This window comes from Exophiala spinifera (genome assembly GCF_000836115.1).
Source record: "Exophiala spinifera strain CBS 89968 unplaced genomic scaffold supercont1.7, whole genome shotgun sequence".
Lineage (NCBI taxonomy): Eukaryota > Fungi > Ascomycota > Eurotiomycetes > Chaetothyriales > Herpotrichiellaceae > Exophiala > Exophiala spinifera.
In genome coordinates, this window is record NW_015622519.1 from 915,253 (window position 1) to 935,558 (window position 20,306).

The 20,306-nt window shown below is 52.2% G+C and overlaps 8 protein-coding genes across 8 annotated transcripts; 4 read left to right on the forward strand and 4 right to left on the reverse strand.

The window, feature by feature from the left end:
• Nucleotides 1-851: 851 nt before the first annotated feature.
• PV08_09310 (uncharacterized protein) lies at nt 852-2,092 on the forward strand (the record flags this gene model as incomplete). Its single annotated transcript, XM_016383629.1, has 2 exons — nt 852-1,406; nt 1,460-2,092. 2 exons carry the CDS (start codon nt 852-854, stop codon nt 2,090-2,092), a joined length of 1,188 nt encoding a protein of 395 aa, XP_016232252.1.
• Nucleotides 2,093-2,764: 672 nt separating this feature from the next.
• Nucleotides 2,765-3,697, forward strand: PV08_09311 (uncharacterized protein; the record flags this gene model as incomplete). The annotated part of the gene is made up of 1 exon (XM_016383630.1): nt 2,765-3,697. One exon carries the CDS (start codon nt 2,765-2,767, stop codon nt 3,695-3,697), a length of 933 nt encoding a protein of 310 aa, XP_016232253.1.
• Nucleotides 3,698-5,654: 1,957 nt separating this feature from the next.
• Nucleotides 5,655-6,434, forward strand: PV08_09312 (uncharacterized protein; the record flags this gene model as incomplete). The annotated part of the gene is made up of 1 exon (XM_016383631.1): nt 5,655-6,434. One exon carries the CDS (start codon nt 5,655-5,657, stop codon nt 6,432-6,434), a length of 780 nt encoding a protein of 259 aa, XP_016232254.1.
• A 1,065-nt stretch (nt 6,435-7,499) lies between these two features.
• Nucleotides 7,500-8,546, reverse strand: PV08_09313 (uncharacterized protein; the record flags this gene model as incomplete). The annotated part of the gene is made up of 1 exon (XM_016383632.1): nt 7,500-8,546. One exon carries the CDS (start codon nt 8,544-8,546, stop codon nt 7,500-7,502), a length of 1,047 nt encoding a protein of 348 aa, XP_016232255.1.
• A 534-nt stretch (nt 8,547-9,080) lies between these two features.
• PV08_09314 (uncharacterized protein) lies at nt 9,081-11,186 on the reverse strand (the record flags this gene model as incomplete). Its single annotated transcript, XM_016383633.1, has 1 exon — nt 9,081-11,186. One exon carries the CDS (start codon nt 11,184-11,186, stop codon nt 9,081-9,083), a length of 2,106 nt encoding a protein of 701 aa, XP_016232256.1.
• A 935-nt stretch (nt 11,187-12,121) lies between these two features.
• On the forward strand, nt 12,122-14,913 carry PV08_09315 (uncharacterized protein; the record flags this gene model as incomplete). Its single annotated transcript, XM_016383634.1, has 3 exons — nt 12,122-12,667; nt 12,719-13,513; nt 13,567-14,913. The coding sequence occupies 3 exons, from the start codon at nt 12,122-12,124 to the stop codon at nt 14,911-14,913; spliced, it is 2,688 nt and encodes an 895-aa protein (XP_016232257.1).
• A 1,092-nt stretch (nt 14,914-16,005) lies between these two features.
• Nucleotides 16,006-17,370, reverse strand: PV08_09316 (uncharacterized protein; the record flags this gene model as incomplete). Its single annotated transcript, XM_016383635.1, has 1 exon — nt 16,006-17,370. The coding sequence occupies one exon, from the start codon at nt 17,368-17,370 to the stop codon at nt 16,006-16,008; it is 1,365 nt and encodes a 454-aa protein (XP_016232258.1).
• Nucleotides 17,371-18,453: 1,083 nt separating this feature from the next.
• PV08_09317 (uncharacterized protein) lies at nt 18,454-20,285 on the reverse strand (the record flags this gene model as incomplete). Its single annotated transcript, XM_016383636.1, has 3 exons — nt 18,454-18,683; nt 18,736-20,192; nt 20,248-20,285. The coding sequence occupies 3 exons, from the start codon at nt 20,283-20,285 to the stop codon at nt 18,454-18,456; spliced, it is 1,725 nt and encodes a 574-aa protein (XP_016232259.1).
• Nucleotides 20,286-20,306: the final 21 nt, after the last annotated feature.

Consider the following 20,306-nt stretch of genomic DNA (forward strand, 5'->3'; position numbering starts at 1 on the left):
AATATGGTTGTGAAAAAAGTGGTGGTTGTATCGGTCCCTCAAATTCGTTCACGAAATTAAAACCCGATACCAAAAGCGATGCTAGTATCGGATTAGCGCTGTTGAAATAGATTTTGCATGCTCGGACTGTGAGTGTAATGAGTACGGACACTACTACGTACTCCCACGCCGCTCTGTACAAGGTGACTGAGCCGATGAATTATGCAGTTCGCGGGCCCCGGAGATGTGTCTGCCGTAAATGAGGCTTCTCACTTGAAAAATCCACGCCAGCCGGTGCAGCTGTAGTGCCCATTCTAGATCACGATGGTGGTGGTGGCAGACCAGAGAGAGTTTCTGATTATCTAGGAGCAAAGTTGGGTCGAGACAGAGTTGGAATTGTCAGTTTACCCATCTCCGCAAGCGACCGTTGTGGCCTCAATGGCATTGTGCACTGATAATATGGTCAATTTGTGGCGATGAGGGCTCATTTTAAAGCCTTTCAAGCGCTGCGCATTTTACTTCGAGGATCTCAGATGACAAAGTTCGACGTCTTAAAGTTACTTCACAAAAAGATCGCTAGATTCTTGTGCAAAGCCTATCTACTGTGTTGTACTGTATGTGCTCCGTAGAGCCTTGTCAAGGGGGCGGAACAAGGCTGCGACCCCGAGTCAGACAGCCGCGAATCACGTGCATGAATGAATCGAATGTCCTTTGACTTGGCAGGTGAACCGGATGTCAATGTGTCTGCAAGTCGTCGTTACTTGCTTTGTTCTTCTCGTAAACGCCTCCTCAACTTCTCTCCAGCGCCATTTCCCTTTCGATTTAAGATAAGCACTCCACGGTAATCTCCTCGTTGACCTTCTTACATCAAAATGTCGGAATCTCCATCCGAGAGACCTCCTTCAGATGCCGAAGGACTGGACAGACCCTCAGAGAACGAAGACCAACTCGACGATCTGAATGATGAATTCGACGATCCTTCCCGAGCAGACGCAGAAGATCCGGACTCTGACGATGAATCTCTCCTCTCTGAAGTCGACGAGGCGCAATTCGCAGATTTTGATCCAACTGCAGTTCAAGTCGCCCCCGATTTCGACACACTTAACAGAACGCTCAAAGTAAAGAAGCGAAAGAGAGCCGAGGGAGAGGAAGACGCGCCCAAGAAGAAGAAGGAGAGAACAAGAGAGAAGGCTAGAACCAACCAGAAAAAGCAAGATAGTGACGATGGCTTTTCTGGCGGGGAACAGATCGAAGGCAAGCGACGTGGAGGCAGAAAGGGCGGTGATGGCGAAAGAAGACCTAAGCCCAGGGTCGAAATCGACGAAGAATCGTTGACCCCGGAGGAACGGAGACGGCGTGCGCTGGATCGGGCCATGGACGCAGCGGTCAAGAAATCATCCGGCAAGAGACTACGGAAGGGTGACATTGTAAGTTGACCTTTTTAGCATGTGCAAGTGATTTCTCTAACTGGTGGAAAAAGGACCTAGAGCAAGCTGCCGACCAAGAAATCGAAGAGATGCGCAACCGAATGATCGCGGCGGCAGAGGCTGACGGAGACCTGGTTCGACAAGGCCTCCCTGCGTCTCAAAAACTCAAGATGCTCCCAGAAGTTGTCAGCTTGTTAAACCGCAACACCCTGGTACAGTCGATTTTGGATCCGGAGATGAACCTTTTGGAAGCCGTACGATTCTTCTTGGAACCACTCAGTGACGGCAGTCTTCCGGCCTACAACATCCAGAGGGAGTTGTTCGCAGCTCTGTCGAAGCTTCCAATGAACAAGGAGACGTTGATATCTTCGGGTATCGGCAAGGTCATGCTGTTCTACCGCAAGTCCAAGAGAGCAGAGCCCACGATCAAACGACAGGCGACGAAGTTGATGGAGGAATGGTCCAGGCCTATTCTACAGAGAAGTGACGATTATACCAAGAAGACGTGGGCCAAGGCAACTTACGATCCGTACAAGAGGAGAGACGATCTTGGTCAACCTGCGGTCGTGCCCAAGGCCACCGGTAGAGTGGCTCCTGGTCAGAAACAGAGCAATAGGGCGAGATTGTTACCAGGTGCTACGAGCTACACTATTGTACCCGAAGTGTCTACGATAGTGAGGCGGTGAAGAAAGAAAGCACATGTTGACGGTCATGGGGTTACTGAAGTGGGATGGCAGATGGTGAAGTCATCCTAGCTGTTGAATTGGTTTAAGAGCATTGCTCTGTGCTTGCGGCAGGCTGGCTTCTGAATAGGCATCGTCGAGTTGTGATATCTTTCACCAAAAGGTACAAAAACAATCACTGTTTTTGAGCGAAGTTTGGTCATTCATCCGCATGCCCCATAGCACTGCTGCGCCCGCGTTCTCTCCTGGGTGTTTTCTTTTGGGATATTGAATGGGCATGCGTTAACAAGAGGAATAAGACACGGTCCCAATTCTTCGCTGCCTCTTTCATGTCAGTCATGGCCGTCTTCCAATGATGCCTTTCTTTCCAGGCAACGAAACACTTTCACCTTCTCATCTTCCTCTTCTTGGACATTCGCTTCACGCACTGGGAGCGTTTCATTTGTTCACAGAAGACTGTTCCCCAGAACTAGGACGTACTGCTAAGCAATAAGTTCCAAGTTCAACAATCAAACCTCTTCCGTCTTCCCGCCTCATTGGGAACACAACAGCCCACCATCTCTCACTGAGTGGCAAGCTCTGTCACTCGTGATCTCTCGTCTTTGGGGGCTAGGGATCCGCAAGGGGGTCCAGTGGGAAGAGGAGCAGAGAAAGGGCTCCATGATGGTGATGACGATGGATAATGACACGGCGCAGTCAACCAATGATCCTACATCTCGAGATGGTGATGGTGATCGAAGTCCAGATCCAGAGCCAAGCCAGTATCCATCTCCAGATCAAGATTCACATCCACTCCTGACATCCCTACCACTGGAAGATTCAGAGGACCTAGGTTCAGACGCCTTTATATTCGCTCCTGAACTGTTTCTCCAACCTCCTCCGGACCAAGAATCCGGTGGTCCGTCTTCGTCGTCATCATCACCGTCACCGTCTCAGACAGTGCTGATAGGGGAGACGGTGACGACGACGACGACGACGAGGATATCAGACCATCATGGGCACGAATGCGGCCATGCACGTCAATCAGACACAAACGTTGCGGCGGAGGAGTCTTCTTCACCCAGAGGAGAGCCGAGACTCGAGGAGACGGCATCGTCACGGGCGGAGAATATCAGCGTCGGAGACGAAGTGTTCATCCTGGACGCGCGCGGAAACAGCATCGTGTCCACGGACGCCGTTGACCCGGCGCAACTGCTGCGTGTGTGTCGTCAGCAGAATGACATGGCTGGTCTCGCTGATTGTGCGGCTCACCCTCGCTCTCGCCAGGGTTATACTTGTGGTCAAGGCAATGGCAATGGAAATGGCACCTCGGCGTCCATCTACATGATGACCGGCACGCTGGAGATACAAGGGGTGGGACTGGCATACCATTTCGTGCCGACGGGGGCGGTCGGGGGACGAGCTCGGGCGGCCTGGCGTCGAGAGGCGATTGTCAAGGTCAGGTTTCGAGCTGGACAACACGTCAGATACACCGAGGACGGGACCGAATGGGCGGCACTGGTCGAGAGCGCCGAGGTCGTCGACCATAGGCGCTGCTATAACCTGTTTCTGCCGGCGTCGGGATCTGGCCGAGTCTTGGTCACCGATGAATTTTTGAGAGAGGTGTAGGTTGGTTATTAGATGAGAGTGTGTGTGATTCAGTCAGCGCATACGCGGGTACGTGCCGGGTACCAAGTAGTTCAGAGAACAATGAGACCATGAGAAAGTTGGACAGTCAGAGGGTGGGAGACAGTCTGTATTCATTTTGGAAGAGGTCTTGGTCGTATTAGTTCTGCGGCGACCATATTGCGTGCGTGGCCGTCAGACTCAGTCATGAAATAGGTACCTAGTAGAACCGCCCAGGTAGGCGTGCGTATGGTGTATAGTGTCTCCGCCCACTCCGAGGCCAGAGAGTGGTAACGCTACAAATCATTGATAACGTCGTGAGATGTGGAGTAGTAGTTGGAGTAGTAGTATTGTTCGTAGAGCGAGATGAGTGTACAATACTTAGGTATGATCGTGGTCGTTTCTCGTTGTAAGACCTTCACAAGGCTGGCTGTGTTCCAGTACAAGGTTGCGGCACATGGGCGGGTCTACCTTACCTACTGTAGGTAGTTCAGCAGTTAGCCACTCAACTCACTTAGGTGCCTATGCAGCAGCGAGACAACAACAACAACAATAGTCACTTCTGGACAAGTTTTAGTCAGTGACTGACTGTTCAGCGTACATTTTTGTTCAGGCCTGGTGAAACACAAGGCCACTGTTGATTACCACGAGGCCTTTTTTTTGGTCTTGTGGTTATTACCGAAGACTCCCGTACTTCTTACGAGAGTGAGAAGAGCAGACGCCGCGGGCTTTGGCAAGGAGTGGAATCGCCGACTGTTTACAAACAACAATAGCAAAAAAGTCACACCATCAATACAGCCATGACCGAGAAACATCACCTGTTTCAACTTTCAAGTAGCCAATTTTTTCTTGGGTCGTCGTAAAGATAATCCTTTTTGTGTGTATGGGTTTGGTTGCCCGTGGGAGGGACGAAGAATGAATTACCCTACACAACTGATGTAAGCAGCATCACAGTACTCCGAAGATTCGCCTTCTCGTCGACGTTTGTCAGGTCAACTACCTATTTGGCAGGTATAGATTGCTGTCCGCGGAAAATGACCAACGCTGACTACGAGTACGACCGGCGAAGCGAGAGCAAGAGGGAGAAGAGACGTGGGTGATTGAAGGCGGCAAAACGTTTTACAGGCCGTCGGTGGTTTCCCGGGGGGGTGAGTGGTTTAACCAATTGTGAAGGTGTTTAGGGGGCGTTTCTAGGTATTGTAATCCCTAATCCTCGCCTGAGCTTTTGGCACCTACAAGGCTACCCAGGTAGGTAGTCGCCAAAGTATCCGTACCTACAATACCAGTGAGTGATGACCTAATGGCGCATCTGTAACCGCAGCTGCACAGTCAGTAGCGAGCACAGTAAGCAGACACGAGTCCCCTGTATCCGTACGGAGTTATCTACTGTACTACCCGTACGAGTAGAGTCGCCGTACTGGTAACTGACGGGGATTGATGTTAGGCGGGTGCCAGGCAATACATACAGCCACTTCAGTTCCCGAGACGAGACTTTTTTTCACCTCAACCCCCCAGTGAACCTGATGTCATTCGGGTGCAGACGAAAAGAGCACATCACAATCAATATATATAAAAACTTCGGATATCGTAGTGTCTCTTCTCTTTACTGTCTATCCACACAAGAAAACCACACCCCCCAGTATCCCCTCCCCTGTCTACTGCTGCATCCCTGTACAGCAAAACTCGTACGAGGCTTTCAAACCAGCTTAGTCACTGCTTTGATATCGACTCTCTCCATGCGCCTGTGGAGAAAGCTCCAATCCAAATCAAACCAGGTCTCGCATAAAACACCCGGGACGAGTACGAAGCACACTCGGGCATTTGATGACGAGGTGGAGAGCTGAGCGCATCATTAAATAACTACATTAATACCGACAACAACTCATCCTCATCCATCCTCATACAAATCCTTCCCAAGACCACCTTCTCAAAACCCCACCCGACACATATTCTCGTCGTCATGAAGCTCCTCACGAAAGAACAAGAACGGGAACACTACCGGCAGACGCTCAAGGGCGGCGCCATCGGCGGCACGCTCGGTCTGGCCGTGGGCACGGCGGGCGTGCTCCTCGCGCAGCGGCGGTACCACTTCTTCCGCAACCTCACGCTCCCGCTCAAGGCGTTCCTGGTCACGTCGGCGGGCACGTTCGCGGGCATCGTCAACGCCGACTCGTACAGCCGGGCGTACGAGATCCAGTCGAACCCGATCGACGTCGAGTTCCACGCGCGGCAGGCCGAGCGGGAGAAGGCCGAGCGGGCCAACAAGACCTTCACCGAGCGCGCCATGGACTTTGGCCGGCGGGAGCGCTACAAGATCGTGGCCGGCTCGTGGATCGCCAGCATGGGCATCGCCTTCGCCATGGTCAACCGCAACAAGTACCTGACGGGCGCGCAGAAGATCGTGCAGGCGCGAGTCTACGCCCAGTTCCTGACGCTGGGCGTGCTGGTCGCCACCGCCGCCTTCGAGATCAGCGACAGCCGCAACTCCCAGGGCCGCTGGGAGACGGTGCGCTACATCGACCCCTCGGACCCCGAGCACAAGCGCATGCTCGAGAAGCAGGTCGAGCGCGACGCCCCCAGCCAGGGCGGCGTCGGAAACCCCAACGACGACCTGTGGAAGGAGATGGTCGCCGCCGAGGAGGAGAGGATCAAGGAGCGGGAGGCCCGGCACAAGGAGCACGCCGCCCGCGAACATCACAAAAAGAAGAACGGCCACGAAGAAAACAAGGAGGAGAAGTAAAAGAGAGAAGGAAAAAAACAACTTCATCGTCGAATTCTGAACGACCGCGAACCAACAAAAAACAACACAAAACGGACACAACGGTGTTGGCCGGCTTCAAAGCAAAGTTTCAAACCCACATGATCCCATACGTACTCCTTTTCACCTTTACTCGCTTGTTGTTGCTTGGTTTTTGGCGTCTCAAAAAGTTGAGATCTGGACAAGGCTACCTGCCCCTTTTTTAAGGACCTTGCCTTGCCTTGCCTTGCCTCGCCAGATACAACGTTTCAGCTTTTCTAAATTCCCTTCCGGGGGCGACCACTTCCCACACTCACAGACCTGCCTACTACACCCCTACCATCACTCACTTCACGACCTTCACACGTCGACAGCCAAGAACCCAGACCGCGGTCCGGGAGGTCAACGGCAAACAAATACCTCAAATTGTACAAAAATTCCCCCCACGAAAGCAATCACAAGGTCACACAGTCCATCATCTATCGACCGATCAACCTTGTCGTCGTAAAGACCTCTTTTTCCCTCTCTCTCTCTCTCTCTCTCTTCACCTGATGTGACCAAGTCTCGACAAGGGACAAATTGACGATTTGTCAAATATGGGTGTTTCTAGAGCACCTCGTTTTTTTCTCTTGTCGTCTCTTTGGTCTTTGGAGGCTCGTATTGTCTCTGGGACCCCGGGTGACTGTGGGTCTCCATGCAGCATTGGACTATTGGCACGAACGTATTCTGAAGGATCTCTAATGATGGCGGATCATGAGAACATACATAGTGTTATTCTTGATAGAATGAAAAAACATTATACATCACATTATTTGCTCTTTCTAACGTAGCCCGATGCCAGATCTAGTCTAATCCAATCGAATCCCCACCTCCAAGGTGGTCAGTTGTACAGTGCTCGCCGAGTACAATGCGTTCCAAAGAACGCCCCGAAACAAAAGGCAAGTCCAGGCTTGGTTCGTAAACCAACAAGAGCGGGTAGAATTCTACCTACGCCTATAGGTAGTCCCCCCGCTCTACATTGAATCATCCCCGTCGATTCCAGACACGACGGCGGCCAGACCGCACTCGCTATCCGCGGCTCGCTTCGTCCAAAAGATTCTTGTCCAGCGCCAGCCAGTTGGCCGCAACGCGCAGGCCGCGGATCCTCTCCATTTCGATCCGGTGCCAATCCCATTCTCCAGCATGGTCAACCTTGGTCAATGGCATCAGCGGCTCACTTGCGGGAAGAAGTTCGTCCGACACCTTCTGGGCAGCCTTTTCGAGTTTATCCACGACGGTGGAGGTGGCTTCCACGACCGGAGTAGCGGGCACCGGTGCGGGTAGCAGACCTTGAGGCACAGGGGTGGCCATCTCAGACGGATCTTCTTGAAGGGTCGCAGCGGCCGAATGCGAGTCTGACACCACCGTAGTTGTAGGCGTGTCTGAGGACGACCCTCCTGAGCTCTCTACCGACTGGCCCGCGCCAGACTGGTACGTCTCCGGCTTTTCTGGCAACCAGCCCGCCGTCATCAGGCAACGTTCCGGCGACACGGTGAACCTCCCCTTCTTGACGACGTACTTGCTCAGAGCGGACGCAAGCACCACTTCCTGTTTGCCTTTCGTTGCAGGCCGGACAAAGTAACTGGCGATGACGAACCATTTCTTGTCCCACCCCAGAACCCGCGACCGCACCTCGTAGCGTTCGTACGGTTTGATCTCTCGGTGGAAAGAGGTATGGACGCTGCCCAGGATCACCGCCGACCGGCCCTTGTGTTCTTGTTCTTCGAGGGCCTTGATCCCCTTGTCGCGGTTTGGCATCAGAATCCTCGCCATCAGCGCCATCCTGCTCTCGTCGAGGTCGGTAAAGTACGTGCTGTTGCTCTTGTGGAGGTTGTAGTCTGTCTCTAGCAGCGGCGCCCGGGAAAAGATGGACACGTACCCGAACAGCGGGTAGATCTTGTCGGAGTCGGCTGACGCCTTGATGGCACGCTGCACCTTGGCTGGCGTGAAGGAATTACGGACGAAGCGGTACGCGAGCCGTAGGTGCCATGCTAGAGGAAGACATTTGAGGTTGATCAGGGCCAAAACGATTGCGAGGGTACGCCATGAGGCGAGCGAAGAGACCGAAGGGGCCATGTCTGCGAGCATTGATCGGTCGGATGCAGTCAAAGAAAGAGCACTCGAAGTGGGATCGACGAGTCTATGCGACGAGTAGCGGGAAAAACGCAAAGGAATGCAAAAGGAGAAAAAGATTCGGTCAATAATACCCTTGGCTATGCGTAAATGGTGCGCATCTCTTCGCCCACCTGCTAATCCATGGCCAGATTGAAAGTCGATGGGAATGGAAGTTTGGAGTCCAGTATTTAGAAATCGAAAAAGTGACGGTCGCAGGTGCCTCGGCCGATTCCCCTGATTACTTTAACCCACCCTTTCCTAATAAGTCATGTAATGTATGTACTGTACCAGGCATGCAAAGTAATCCCAACGTAGTCACTACTGCAGAAACACAAGCAGCAAACATGCAAGATTCGTTGAATGCCGGAACTGATCCAGTAACTGTGGCCATTTTTTGAGCTATTCCTGGCTCCAGTCAGGCCAAAACTGAGAAGCAACCATCACTATATACACATGTATCATCGAATCATTCAATTGCGTGGAAAATACACCAAATCAAGCTCCTCTTCGATTGTTCGTAGACATCAGCGTGATCTTCTTCTTCTTAGCTCTCTTGCCCGTTGTTCCTACAGCCTTGCTTCCATCGTTGAGACTTGCCTCGACCATAGCTACCGCATCGTGCTCATCCAACAGGTCTTTCTCCCAGCCCTGAAGCCATCCATCATCGTGCGTAGGTTCATGGGCGGCAGTCAGCGGAGGCGATGTCGCCATCACAGCTGCCGTGCCCCATACCGTTCTAGGAGCATCGGGGCTGGTTCCGGGAGTGGTCAGGGCAGCAAAGGACGAGTGGGTCCTTGTGTTCCACGGTGGTGTCGTGGCAAGTCCAGATTCCCCAGGCGAAGAGCTGGGATGAGTGTTGGTGTCAATCAGAGGTCGAAAATCTGACTCGCTGAAGCTCCTAGGCGCAGAGCTCTCCCTCCTTTGCCTTCTGACGGGGGCCCATCGCTTATCGTCCTCTTCTTTCTCTGCACGGATTCGATCCCTCTCTTCTCGTGCCTCTCTCTCTGAATGACGCTTTCGTCTTCTCACGATGTCATCTTGGAACTGCTCTAGAACGGAGGGCGGGATGATATCGGTCCAGTCGCATTCAAGGAAACTAACCTCGAAGCCGTAGGGCAAGTGTGCCATATATTTAGCTCGTTTCCTCAGCTCATCGTCCACGATATGTCCTGTCGAGATGTGTTCTACTCGTGGTAGAATCGTCATTGGAAAAGTCGAGAAATCGCCGTAAGCTGTCTTGAGAATGCGAATGTCTAGAGGTGAAAGAAAGAAATTCGGTAATGCGTGGTAGAAGTAGAAAGCATGCGACTGAGAACGCATCGTGCCGGTATTGGGTTGTAGCGTATTCGAGGGTGAGGTGGAAATGGAAGAGCTCTCTCCCACCGTCAAGGACCTCATGGCGCTGGCCAAAGCGGATGGTAGTGGCTGATCGGCCGTCTCCCATGATTCTGGGATTTCATCATCCTTTTTGACCGTGGTAGATGTCGGGGGAGGATTACCAAGACCTGCCAGTTTCTGTTGGGCATCCTCGATAGCAAGCACAGCCTTCCGCGTCCAGGTATTCTCGTCGCCGAACATTAACTCGTCTTCCCTCTCTTGAGCATCAAGAGCCACAATTTCTTGGTCGTATTGGGACCTCATGTACTCTTCACCACCTTTCATAAACCGGGCATACTCCATGACTGCAGCAACATGAAACCAAGGAATGTCATCCGCACGTCCATAGCCACTTGCAGTCTCGCTAGGAAGAGCAAGAGTCTTTCCAGGTTCACGCTTGAGCAGTTTGAGGAGTACGTCTCCACCTTCTCTTAACATGCTTGCATCCTGACCGGCCATCCATCGTACTGGCCTGGCCTCGGATATATAGATACTGTCCTCGCAGATGGGGCATTTCTTCCACCTTGCTCTCTTTTCAGGAACCGGATTCGCCTCGTCAGTCGCATGCATAAAGCGGATCAGGCAAGGCAGACAGAAGATATGACCACATTTGGCCATGCGTGGAGCCACAGGCGTGGACAGGCATATGGGACAGCTCGCCGCTTGTGTCTCCGCCGACGCCAACACTTGCAAGACAGCATCCCAGCTCACGTAGACATCCGCATCTGACGTCTGAGCATGGTACTCCCGATCCGGCCGCACAATAAACCTGTAGTTTGCATGGACGTAACGAGCTTTGTCCACAGCATGATAACCAGACCCCAGACCCCAAGTAGGGTTCCGCCTCGGATGACGGTGGTTGAAGTGGTGCTGATAATGATTCTGCGGCCGTGGCGGAAGAGAAAAGTTCATAAGGTGAGTAATAGAGGTTTGGCCTTTACGACTGTTGATTGATCTCATGGCTGCGGTCTCAGCAATGGCATCTTCATCCAACAACAGTCTTGGTTTCCTCTGCTGCCCCTTGTGTTGCTTCCGGAGTGCCTGGTTCGCGCGCGCCTGTGAAGTATGACGCGTAGACGAACCAGCACCAAAACTTCCTGAACTGTTACTTCGTTTGGAGGAGAGATCGACGCCGGCGGAGGACGGAGCCTGGGAGTAATTGGATGAATTCGAGGGAAACGGGAGTTTGCTTGAGGCCGGGCTTGAGGTGGCGCTGGATGACATCGCTGCGTGAATTGGGGATGGTCCTCAAACGGACGGGGGTGGTGTCTCGTCGAGTCAGCAACCAAGCAGACCAGAGTCCTCGACAGGGAATGAATGAAGGAACAGGAGGCTGGAAGGATGAGAGAGATTGGGAACAAAGATACTTGGGTTTGCCACGATCGCCGGGGCGAAGGGGATGATGGGCGGATGGGTGTAGACGGAGATGCAAGACGCGGGAGAAGATTGAGTACCTGACGCAGTACGAGGGACCCAGAGAGTGTGCATGGAGGGGAAAACAGCATGACAGAGAGTCGGAGTCATGGCCGCAGCTTACATAAGGAGAGGACAAGGAGGAGCCAGTGGCACTGTAGTAAGTAAAAGTGCAAGGTGGTTAGCCTGGCGGCCTAGTGCCAATAGTCAGTAGATACTCCGTACTGTGGTAGCTCCCTAAGGTGCCTTAGAGACGCTAGCAACTTAGAGACTCTGACAGACACTTGGAGACTCGTACAGAAATTAAACTCGTGCTCAGAAAAGCGCCAGCACCACCACCACACGGCAACCCAGACCAATTGCGCCCATACGTACAGTACACTTCGCCATTCATCATTGTTCTACCATTTTGTCTGCGCCCTCATTCAACAGTCGCCGACACCTCATTCACCATCGATCTGTCGCGACGACTTTTTCCCGCGACGGCTTCCTCGCCTCCTCCCCTCACTTCTTGCCTGTTACTCAACCTGGCCGATAATTTTAATCTCCTTCTGCGTCCGTCTCCTCGGTTCGACGACGCAACAGTCACTTCCCGCCGAGAGACACTGCTCTAGCTCTTTGATCCGAAGGACCTGAACATGGGCAGTGTCTAAGAGCCCGCGTGAGAGGACACAGGAAGACACGACGCGCATCCTCTGCAGCGAGCACAATGTACTGGCGAACAAAGTCATAACGCGATCTCAATCATGCAACAGAACCACCATCCGTACGGGCAACACCCCATGCCCATGCAGCCTCCTCAGAGGCGGCATGAAGGCTCATACCCGTCTCCCATAAGACCTCATCCAGGCTATCAGCCCTTCTATCCTCAGCAGCTGGGTCCTATGATGCCTCAATATCCCCAGCATTACGCGCCAAATTGGTACGGATATCAACAGCACCATATGCATCCCATGCATGGTCAGCGGCCGCCATATTACCCTCAGCAACCTATGCCGCCACCGCAGTATGCTCCTCACCACGGACCGATAATTGTACCCTCGCAGCCTCATGCACTTGCTTCGCCGCGTTTGCCCCAGGGTCCGTCGTCTATTGTTCCTCCTCCCCAAGCTTCCAGTTCAGCTTCGACTACGTCTACCACTCTCGTCCAGACGCCCCCTTCCCCACCTCTGAGCACTTCAAGCACTGTGAATACCAAAAAAGACGGCGTGTCGCCCTCAATATCCCCGGCTCCTCAACAAACAGTACAAAGTCCCTTGGTAGAGGTCCCCCAAGAACCATTTGAACCGCCAGTGAGTATAGTCTTGTAACACTTGTCCAAACTCAGTACTGAGCTTCTACAGATTCCGTGGTTATCAGTCCAAGATCAAGCGTTTCCCCCCCGTGCTCCTCGTCAAAGACGTCGCATTCTTCGATCCAAGCTAGGAACCTCGCCGGTGGTTTATCCTGCCCCAGAGCCCGTCGTAACAGCGCCCACCGCAGATACTGTGCCAGCGCAAGAGGAGGAACCCGCTGAAATACCGTCAACAGAGCACGCGGCGTCAGATGCATCAACAACCCTACCATCAGGTGCACCCTCCGATGCTCCCTCCGATGCTCTCTCCGATGCTGTCTCCACGCAGCCCAGTTCACTTTCGCCCGCGGTGGACGTGGCGTCTGCAAAATCACAACAGACACCCACACAACCAAAAGCCCGATTGGCAGGACCAGTTCTGCCTGCGGTACCAATCCTCCCTCCCAGTCCAACTGCTACACGGAGACCACACAGAGATTCGGCTGTATCGACCCAGACAAAGCTCTCAGAACCAGCACCCTCAGCAGCAGAGAAGGATGAAGTAGCGGCGGGAGTTGAGAGTTCAGATGACAAGCAGGGCCTTACAGAGGAGGCCTCTCCTGTCACCTCTGCCCCCGCGCCTCCCAAATCATGGGCGAACCTCTTCCGATCTAACAGCACACAGGCTGGATCTTTCGCATCGGCTGTCTCTCACCCTGCATCAGTTGCCTCCGGAACCGGGAGAAGCGAGGCTTTGTCTGACGTCCTTAACGATATGAATTCTGGTTTCGAACCTCCAACCAAGATTTCTTTTCTGAAACCACGTGGGCTTGTTAATACAGGCAACATGTGCTACATGAATTCTGTAAGTCGGCTGGCTTTCTTTCTGTCCTTGAAAGTTACCGCTAATCTTGTTAGGTTTTGCAAGTGCTCGTCTTTTCGCTGCCCTTCTACGACTTCTTGGCCAAGGTAGCTCAGAGAGCCCGCCATGCCTTCAAAAGCGATACACCCTTAATTGATGCCATTGTCATGTTTGTCCAAGAGTATCCTATAATTTGTTCCGCCAAAAACGTCGAGCAGCTCCGTCTTCAGCTGAAACCGGAGGATTATGAAAATTATGGCGATTCCTTTATTCCAGAATACGTCTACTCGGCAATAAAAGATCTGCCGCGCTTCCGAGAGATGCGAAGAGGTCATCAACAAGACGCCCAAGAGTTTCTTGGATTTCTGTTGGAAGAGTTGCACGAAGAGTGTGCGCGAGCCATGAAGACCGGCCCTGGCTCCAATTCAGGAAGAACAACCCCAGCCGGAAGCGTTTCCAACTTTTCTGAACAACCTGATGCAGAGGCCGGCTGGATGGAAGTCGGCCACAAGCAGAAACCATCCGTGACCCGATCGTCTGGTGCAGTGTCAACAGAGTCGCCTATCAACAATATCTTTGGCGGTAAACTGAGGTCAGAGCTCAAAATCTCGGGAAACAAACTGTCGGTGACTTTGGAGCCTTATTCACCTCTGCAACTCGACATTGGCTCGCCGCAGGTGCACAATATCATCGATGCTTTGAAAGGCCTAACACGACCTGAAAGTATGCAGGGTGACTTCTTCACCACACGAGGACAGAAAGCCACTGCAACTAAACAGGTCTTCATCGATACTCTACCTCCCTTGTTGATTCTTCACCTCAAGAGATTCCACTATGATAATACTACAAAGCGCGCCGAGAAGATTTGGAAGAAGGTCGGCTATCCTCTCGAGCTCGAAATTCCGAAGGAGGTTTTCCCCATGCAAGCTCGAAACAAGTACATCGCACATGGAGGATTACCCAAATATCAGTTGACCGGAGTCATCTACCACCACGGAAAGAACGCTAATGGCGGTCACTATACGGTTGATATTCGTCGTCAAGATGGCCGTGAATGGATTCGCATGGACGATACGTTACTGCGACGTATCAGAGCGGAAGATGTCGCAGAGGGTGGAAGTGAAGAGGATCCCAAGGTCTTGGCCGCTGCACTAGAGCGACACAAAACCAGCGGTAACAGATTCGAGCAGATTGATCAAGAAGAAGATGAAGAGGATGGCTCTGACAAAGTCTGGAGCCAAGTCAACGGGCACTCGAGGTCGAAATCGACGATGAGCAGTGTCGTGAATGGCACAGCAACGCCAGTAAAGAATTCTTCGGGAAAGCAGACCCCCAACCCGAAGCAAGGGATCAAGGACAACAAGGTCGCTTATCTCTTGTTCTACCAACGCATTGGCAATTAGTTTTTTGGGGTTGTAAGCCGTTATTGGCGGCTTGAAAAGCCATGCTGCATACTTTTTCCTTACACACCACTCATGCCCCCTGCTTCCCAGTTTGCAAGAGTCTTCTAGACTTCCGGGGGGGGGCAATGGTTCCAAATTTCAACTTTTCTGCCTCGTCCGAGAGGCCCGTTACCTTTGTTCGTTCCCTGTTTGGAAGGGTGACACCATGGGTTTTTTTGCTTCTTTTGTTTGTAGATTAACAAAAACAAAAGCGCAAACATTGGCGAAGGTGTATACTCCCAAAAGTCCCTGTTAAAAAAGTTGACGACGTGGAGTATGGGGAGATGGGGAGATGGAGAAGTGAGAGAGCATGGGGGTAGGTAGGTGGGTAGTGAGGATGAGGGCGATGTTGTTGTTGTTGTTTATTATGATGATGATGGGGCTACTGATGGTGGTGATGATAATACGGGGGAGGTGTGATATGGAGGAGATGAGATGTAAATGCGACAAAAGGAGAGAGATTGGGGGGCTGGAAGAAGAAGATATGGCGGCAATGTAGGCAGGCTATGTTGTATTGTGGAGAAAATATAGTGAAGAGAGGTGAGGTGAAATAGTAACCAACGACCATAACATTACAGTACATTAACTAGGTGGTGTTACTTGGGTGACGTTGATTTTTGGGTCTCCTTTCTGGAGAACGTCTGTCTCGGGGTCAGCGTTTGTACGTTGTCGTTGTCGTTGTCGTTGTCGTTCATGATGGACGACATAGAGATATCGTTTACCTATGTACGGATAGACAGGATGGATACCTGGTTGGTAGGTTGGTAGGTAGGTCTATATAGGGAGGGGAGAGGGGTGTTCCATACTCAAATGAGAGATATATATGCACTGAACAAAGAAAGACTACAGACGACGGGCGAGCGAAAAGGGGCCAAAAAAAAAAGCCCCATTGGAGGGAGGGCGTTGGGAACATTGGTTGGATTGCAAAAAAGTCATGGATTGTCTCTCATTGCACACATCATCATCATCATCATCATTGATTGTCTCTGGTGTCTTCTTGATACACGAAAAAACAAAAAAGAGAGACACGCCGCCCACGCATTGCAACGGCAACTAAATAGAGTGACGGACACCCACGGGACGTTCCACAAGACCGAACGCTTCGCTTGCATCTCCGAAGGATAGGATGCTCCAGTACTCGTCGCACTGGGGATTGATGTCGTCTCCGAAACGGGCCCAGCGTTCAATTTCCTCTGGAGACATTATGGTTGACGGCGCGGCGACGGCGGGAGGGAAAGAAGGAGAAGAAGCAGAAGCAGAAGCAGAAGAAGAACCACCACCACCACCACCACCACCACCACCGGCAGCCGTGTCTCTGACCACAGACGCAGAGGCAAACATAGACACAGAGTCAGATGTGGACGCAACCGCAGACGCAGACGCAGACGCAGGCGCAGGTGCAGGTGCAGGTGAAGGAGGTGGAAGCGGAGACGGAGAAGGGGACGGAGGAATGGCCATTAGACCACTGCTTGTCCTTCTGTGCCCGAGCCAGAGATGAGGACGCGTGCGCCGGCGGTTGAGGGCCCGGGGAGGGCTCGGTGCATCAACCGGCGTGCTTTGAAGTGTTGGCGAAGGCGCAGCTGGTGAGGGTGACCCCAGAGATGCCGTCATGGCAGTCGAGTTGTGGTGATGGTGGTGGTGGTGGTGGTCAAGATTGATTGTGTCAGTGTAGTCATCTCCCTTCTCGTCATGTTGACGATGTATTGGTTGCGGTGGTGGTGTTGTTGTTGTTGTTGCGGCGGCGGCGAATTCGTCTCGACGACGGTCTTTTTGATGTTGTTGATGACGCAGAACAAGTAGGATGACGACGCAGAAGATGAACCATGATGCTCCGAGACTGGCAAAGATGGTCGACACGATGAATCCTGTGGAGAGACGTTGATTACCGCTTTCGTTTTGGCTGTCGCTGCCACTGGTGCTGGTATGAGGCGAACCGGGAGGTAGAGAGGACGGCGACGGCGATGGCGAAGGCGACACGGTCGAGAGAAGTGTCGATGTGACCACCACTGTTACCGTGGTTGCATTGTCTGTCAAGATTACCGTGACAGGAGGAATCGGAATCGGTACTGGGACTTCCAAAATGGTGATGGTTTCGAGGGTCGTGGGAAGTGGTGAGCCGGTGGGGAGAGTGGTGAGCGCCGTTGGAACGACGATTGGGTCGACAGTTGATTTGAGAGTAACAGAGGACGAGGCACTAGATGCCGGTGCTGTAGTCGTGGCGACGGCGGTGGAAGAGGACGACGAAGTAGTATTTATCGCAACAATAGCCTCGAGTGCCCAGGCAGCTGAAGAAGAACCTGGAGCGACGAGACCAAGACCCAGAGGAAGACCGACACCGATACCGATACCGACACCGAAACAGGTTGGAAACACTGCCATGGCCGCCGCAGCCACCACGAACACGACGAGGTTATTCATGTTGTTTTATGAGAAAAATCCACAGGTCTGGTCAAGGTGTTTTTCACCACGGGATTGTCTGCTCGAGCGCAGTGAAGTGTGTCGAGGTGCGTGAGGTATGAACCCTGACAAATCCCACAACATTAGTCGATACGAACCGTATCACTCGTAGAGAGGCGCATAGATGAAGTAGTGCCAGTAGAACCCGTCTCGGTTGGGAAATATTCTGACTCGCCTCGCTCGAGGCTCACGGTGTTGAGGGCGAGACTTCATGAAAAGCTCATTCAAGGTCCCGAAGATACCGATATGGAGGACATTGGTGCGGTGGAGTGGCAAGACTCACAGCTCGGATCCGACTCTCGCTCCAGCTCTTGGTTATCGCAGAATATCGACTTTCCTTTTCCAAAGGAGTGTTGTTCTGGCAGATATCCAAATTTCGTGAAGTGACAAGAGGAGGAGGGAGAAGAAGAGAGTCATTCATGGTGCGTGAGAGGTGAAGGATAGTCCGAGACCACCGCTGCAGAGCGTTCATCATCATGTGGCAGAACGACCGCTGTGAAGCGTTTAGAATGATATGGCAATTCTGGATGGAAAGATGTCGTGGGTTTGATAACAGGTTGTATAGCAAAGGCATGTCAATTGCCAAGGCCCATTTCACAGGCTCAGCCTTGTCCGGCCCCCTTTTTTTATTGCTGGTAGAACAAGCGATGGATGCCTTGCTTGTCGTGAGTCTTTTGTGCACTACACATCTCAACAGGTGAAAGCAGGTCTCTTCCACTGTAGCAAGAGATATTCGTATCATGCAGCATTGTCGTTGACGTACAAAAGGACTGCCACTGTTGCTACCGCAGGTTCCGTACCACCTAGGGAGACGCACCTTAGCGTTCCCTGTGCCTTCGACAGCCTCATGGTACTCGCCCTATTGGTATTTTTCGTTCCAACAGATTTTAATCTTGTCTCATAACAACAGAACCCCTCTTCATTCCTGTCTCTTCATCACGCAATACTGACACGACGCCGACAACCAATATCCATTTCAGCGTTCTTGATCATTGTGCATAACAACAGGGTTCTGTGAATTATTAAATAAAGACCCTCTGAGTGCTAATATACGTAGGGAATAAAGAGATATGGAACTTGTCTCTCATACTCCTCCCATGCTTTGCCATACTTCTTCCGGCAACGTTCAATATCCCGAATGGCTCGATGGATAATCATGCAGGTGAAAAACACCGGGTAGAACCATGGGAATGGCGAATGAAATCCTGTGATGGCTCCCCAAGATAGAGCGAAGAACAGATCACAGGTGTAGTGAATTTTACGGGCGTAGCCATCTGGAGATTAACGTCAGCAAAGATAAAATGAAAGTTCGACTGCATTACTTACACCACCCATCTGCGAGAAGGACGCTACCATCCTCGGCCTTGATGACTTTCGGGTTTTCGATACTCTGCCAAGGGAGTTGAGGGAAAGCCTTCCGAGTAATAGCACCACCGGATTCTTTCGCTCTGAAACGATTCTTCTGACTGTTCGTCGTGTCCCAGACCCAGTAAACAAACAGGTAGGCTGCGTACAAAGCAACCAATGCGTACTTGTTCCAGGCATAAGTGCTGGGGTGGTGATTGGCAAGGTAGATGGTGCAATGACAATACGTCAAGGGGACACCGGCAAGATTCCAGAAGATGAGCATGAATCCCCATTTCTCATAGTACATGTCCCAGGTGGGAACGATGCACTCTTCACCCTTGGCACAGGCGTTGGCGTACAGAAAGTGAGCCAAGAGAAGCAATCCCACTTCTCCAGACACGTAGCCATATAGCTCGTGCTGGCGTGCGGCCGTGCCCACTGTTAGGAGGAACAAGATGAACCAAGGGATGCGGACTTCGAAGAACATCTTGAAATCGAGGATACCAAACATGCGGGGGTTGAGTTCAGCACCCATGAAGAAGTCGTACAAAGTATAGCCCGTCATCCTGTGCTGTTTGCCTCTGTAGAGGGCCGACGTGTACGCGACGATGGACACTAAGAAGCCGGAGATGATGGCCACCGACATGAGGGGCCCAAACTCGTCGATGATTTGGTAGAGTTTGAAGAGTCCAGAAAAGTGAAGAACAAGGGCAATAATGATTGTGGTCCACCACGACCACATTCCCGAGCAATAGTAGTCCAGTCGCTTGCCATTTTCATGGGGTAACGGCTTGCCTTTGGTCCAAATGCCTGGCATGACACAGTACAATGCCGCTTCGAAGATGAAAAAGGTCCAGTACATGACCCAAGCTTTCGCCGAAGGCCATGCTCCGTAGTAGACCATGCGGCCCAAGCCACGGAAGAAGTCTGTCATAGTTTCGTCGGATCTAGGTAAAGGAAACTTTCCGTCGTAATAAGTTGCACCGATCCACATATAGTACATGAGCAATGGGAAACCGATCATCATCGCTGTGACGCCCACGGGACCTCCAAATTCGAAATGGCCGCTGGTATCGACCTTCGGATCCATACCTGGTCGCCAACCGTCGACAGTTTTCAGGGAAGAAATGGCATGTCCATTGGCCTCCTTTTTGACCGTTCCATTTTCCTGGGGCTTGACCGTCCCGTTCGCATGGCCATTTGATAGGCCGTGTGTCGTCTCGCCGTCAGTCGAGTCTTGTGCACCATCACTCGTTCTCGACGAGCGAGGTGGCTTTCGTGCGCTTCTCGTAACGCGTTTCGTGGTTGGGATATCGTCCTCGAGCCCGGTGGAGGAATCCTGCGCATCCGAGTCCCCAAGCGCGGCCGTGGATTTACGGGTCCGAGGTTTTCTAAAGGTGCCAGGAGTCTCGACGTACCCGGGATGAGCTGTTTTTCTGCAACAGGTCAATCAAGGGCACGAAGAGCGGGAGACCGCGCAGCGGAAATTACCTGGGTGTTTTACCCGCTTGGGTGCGAGTGACTGTCATCGTAGTAACACGATAATGGGG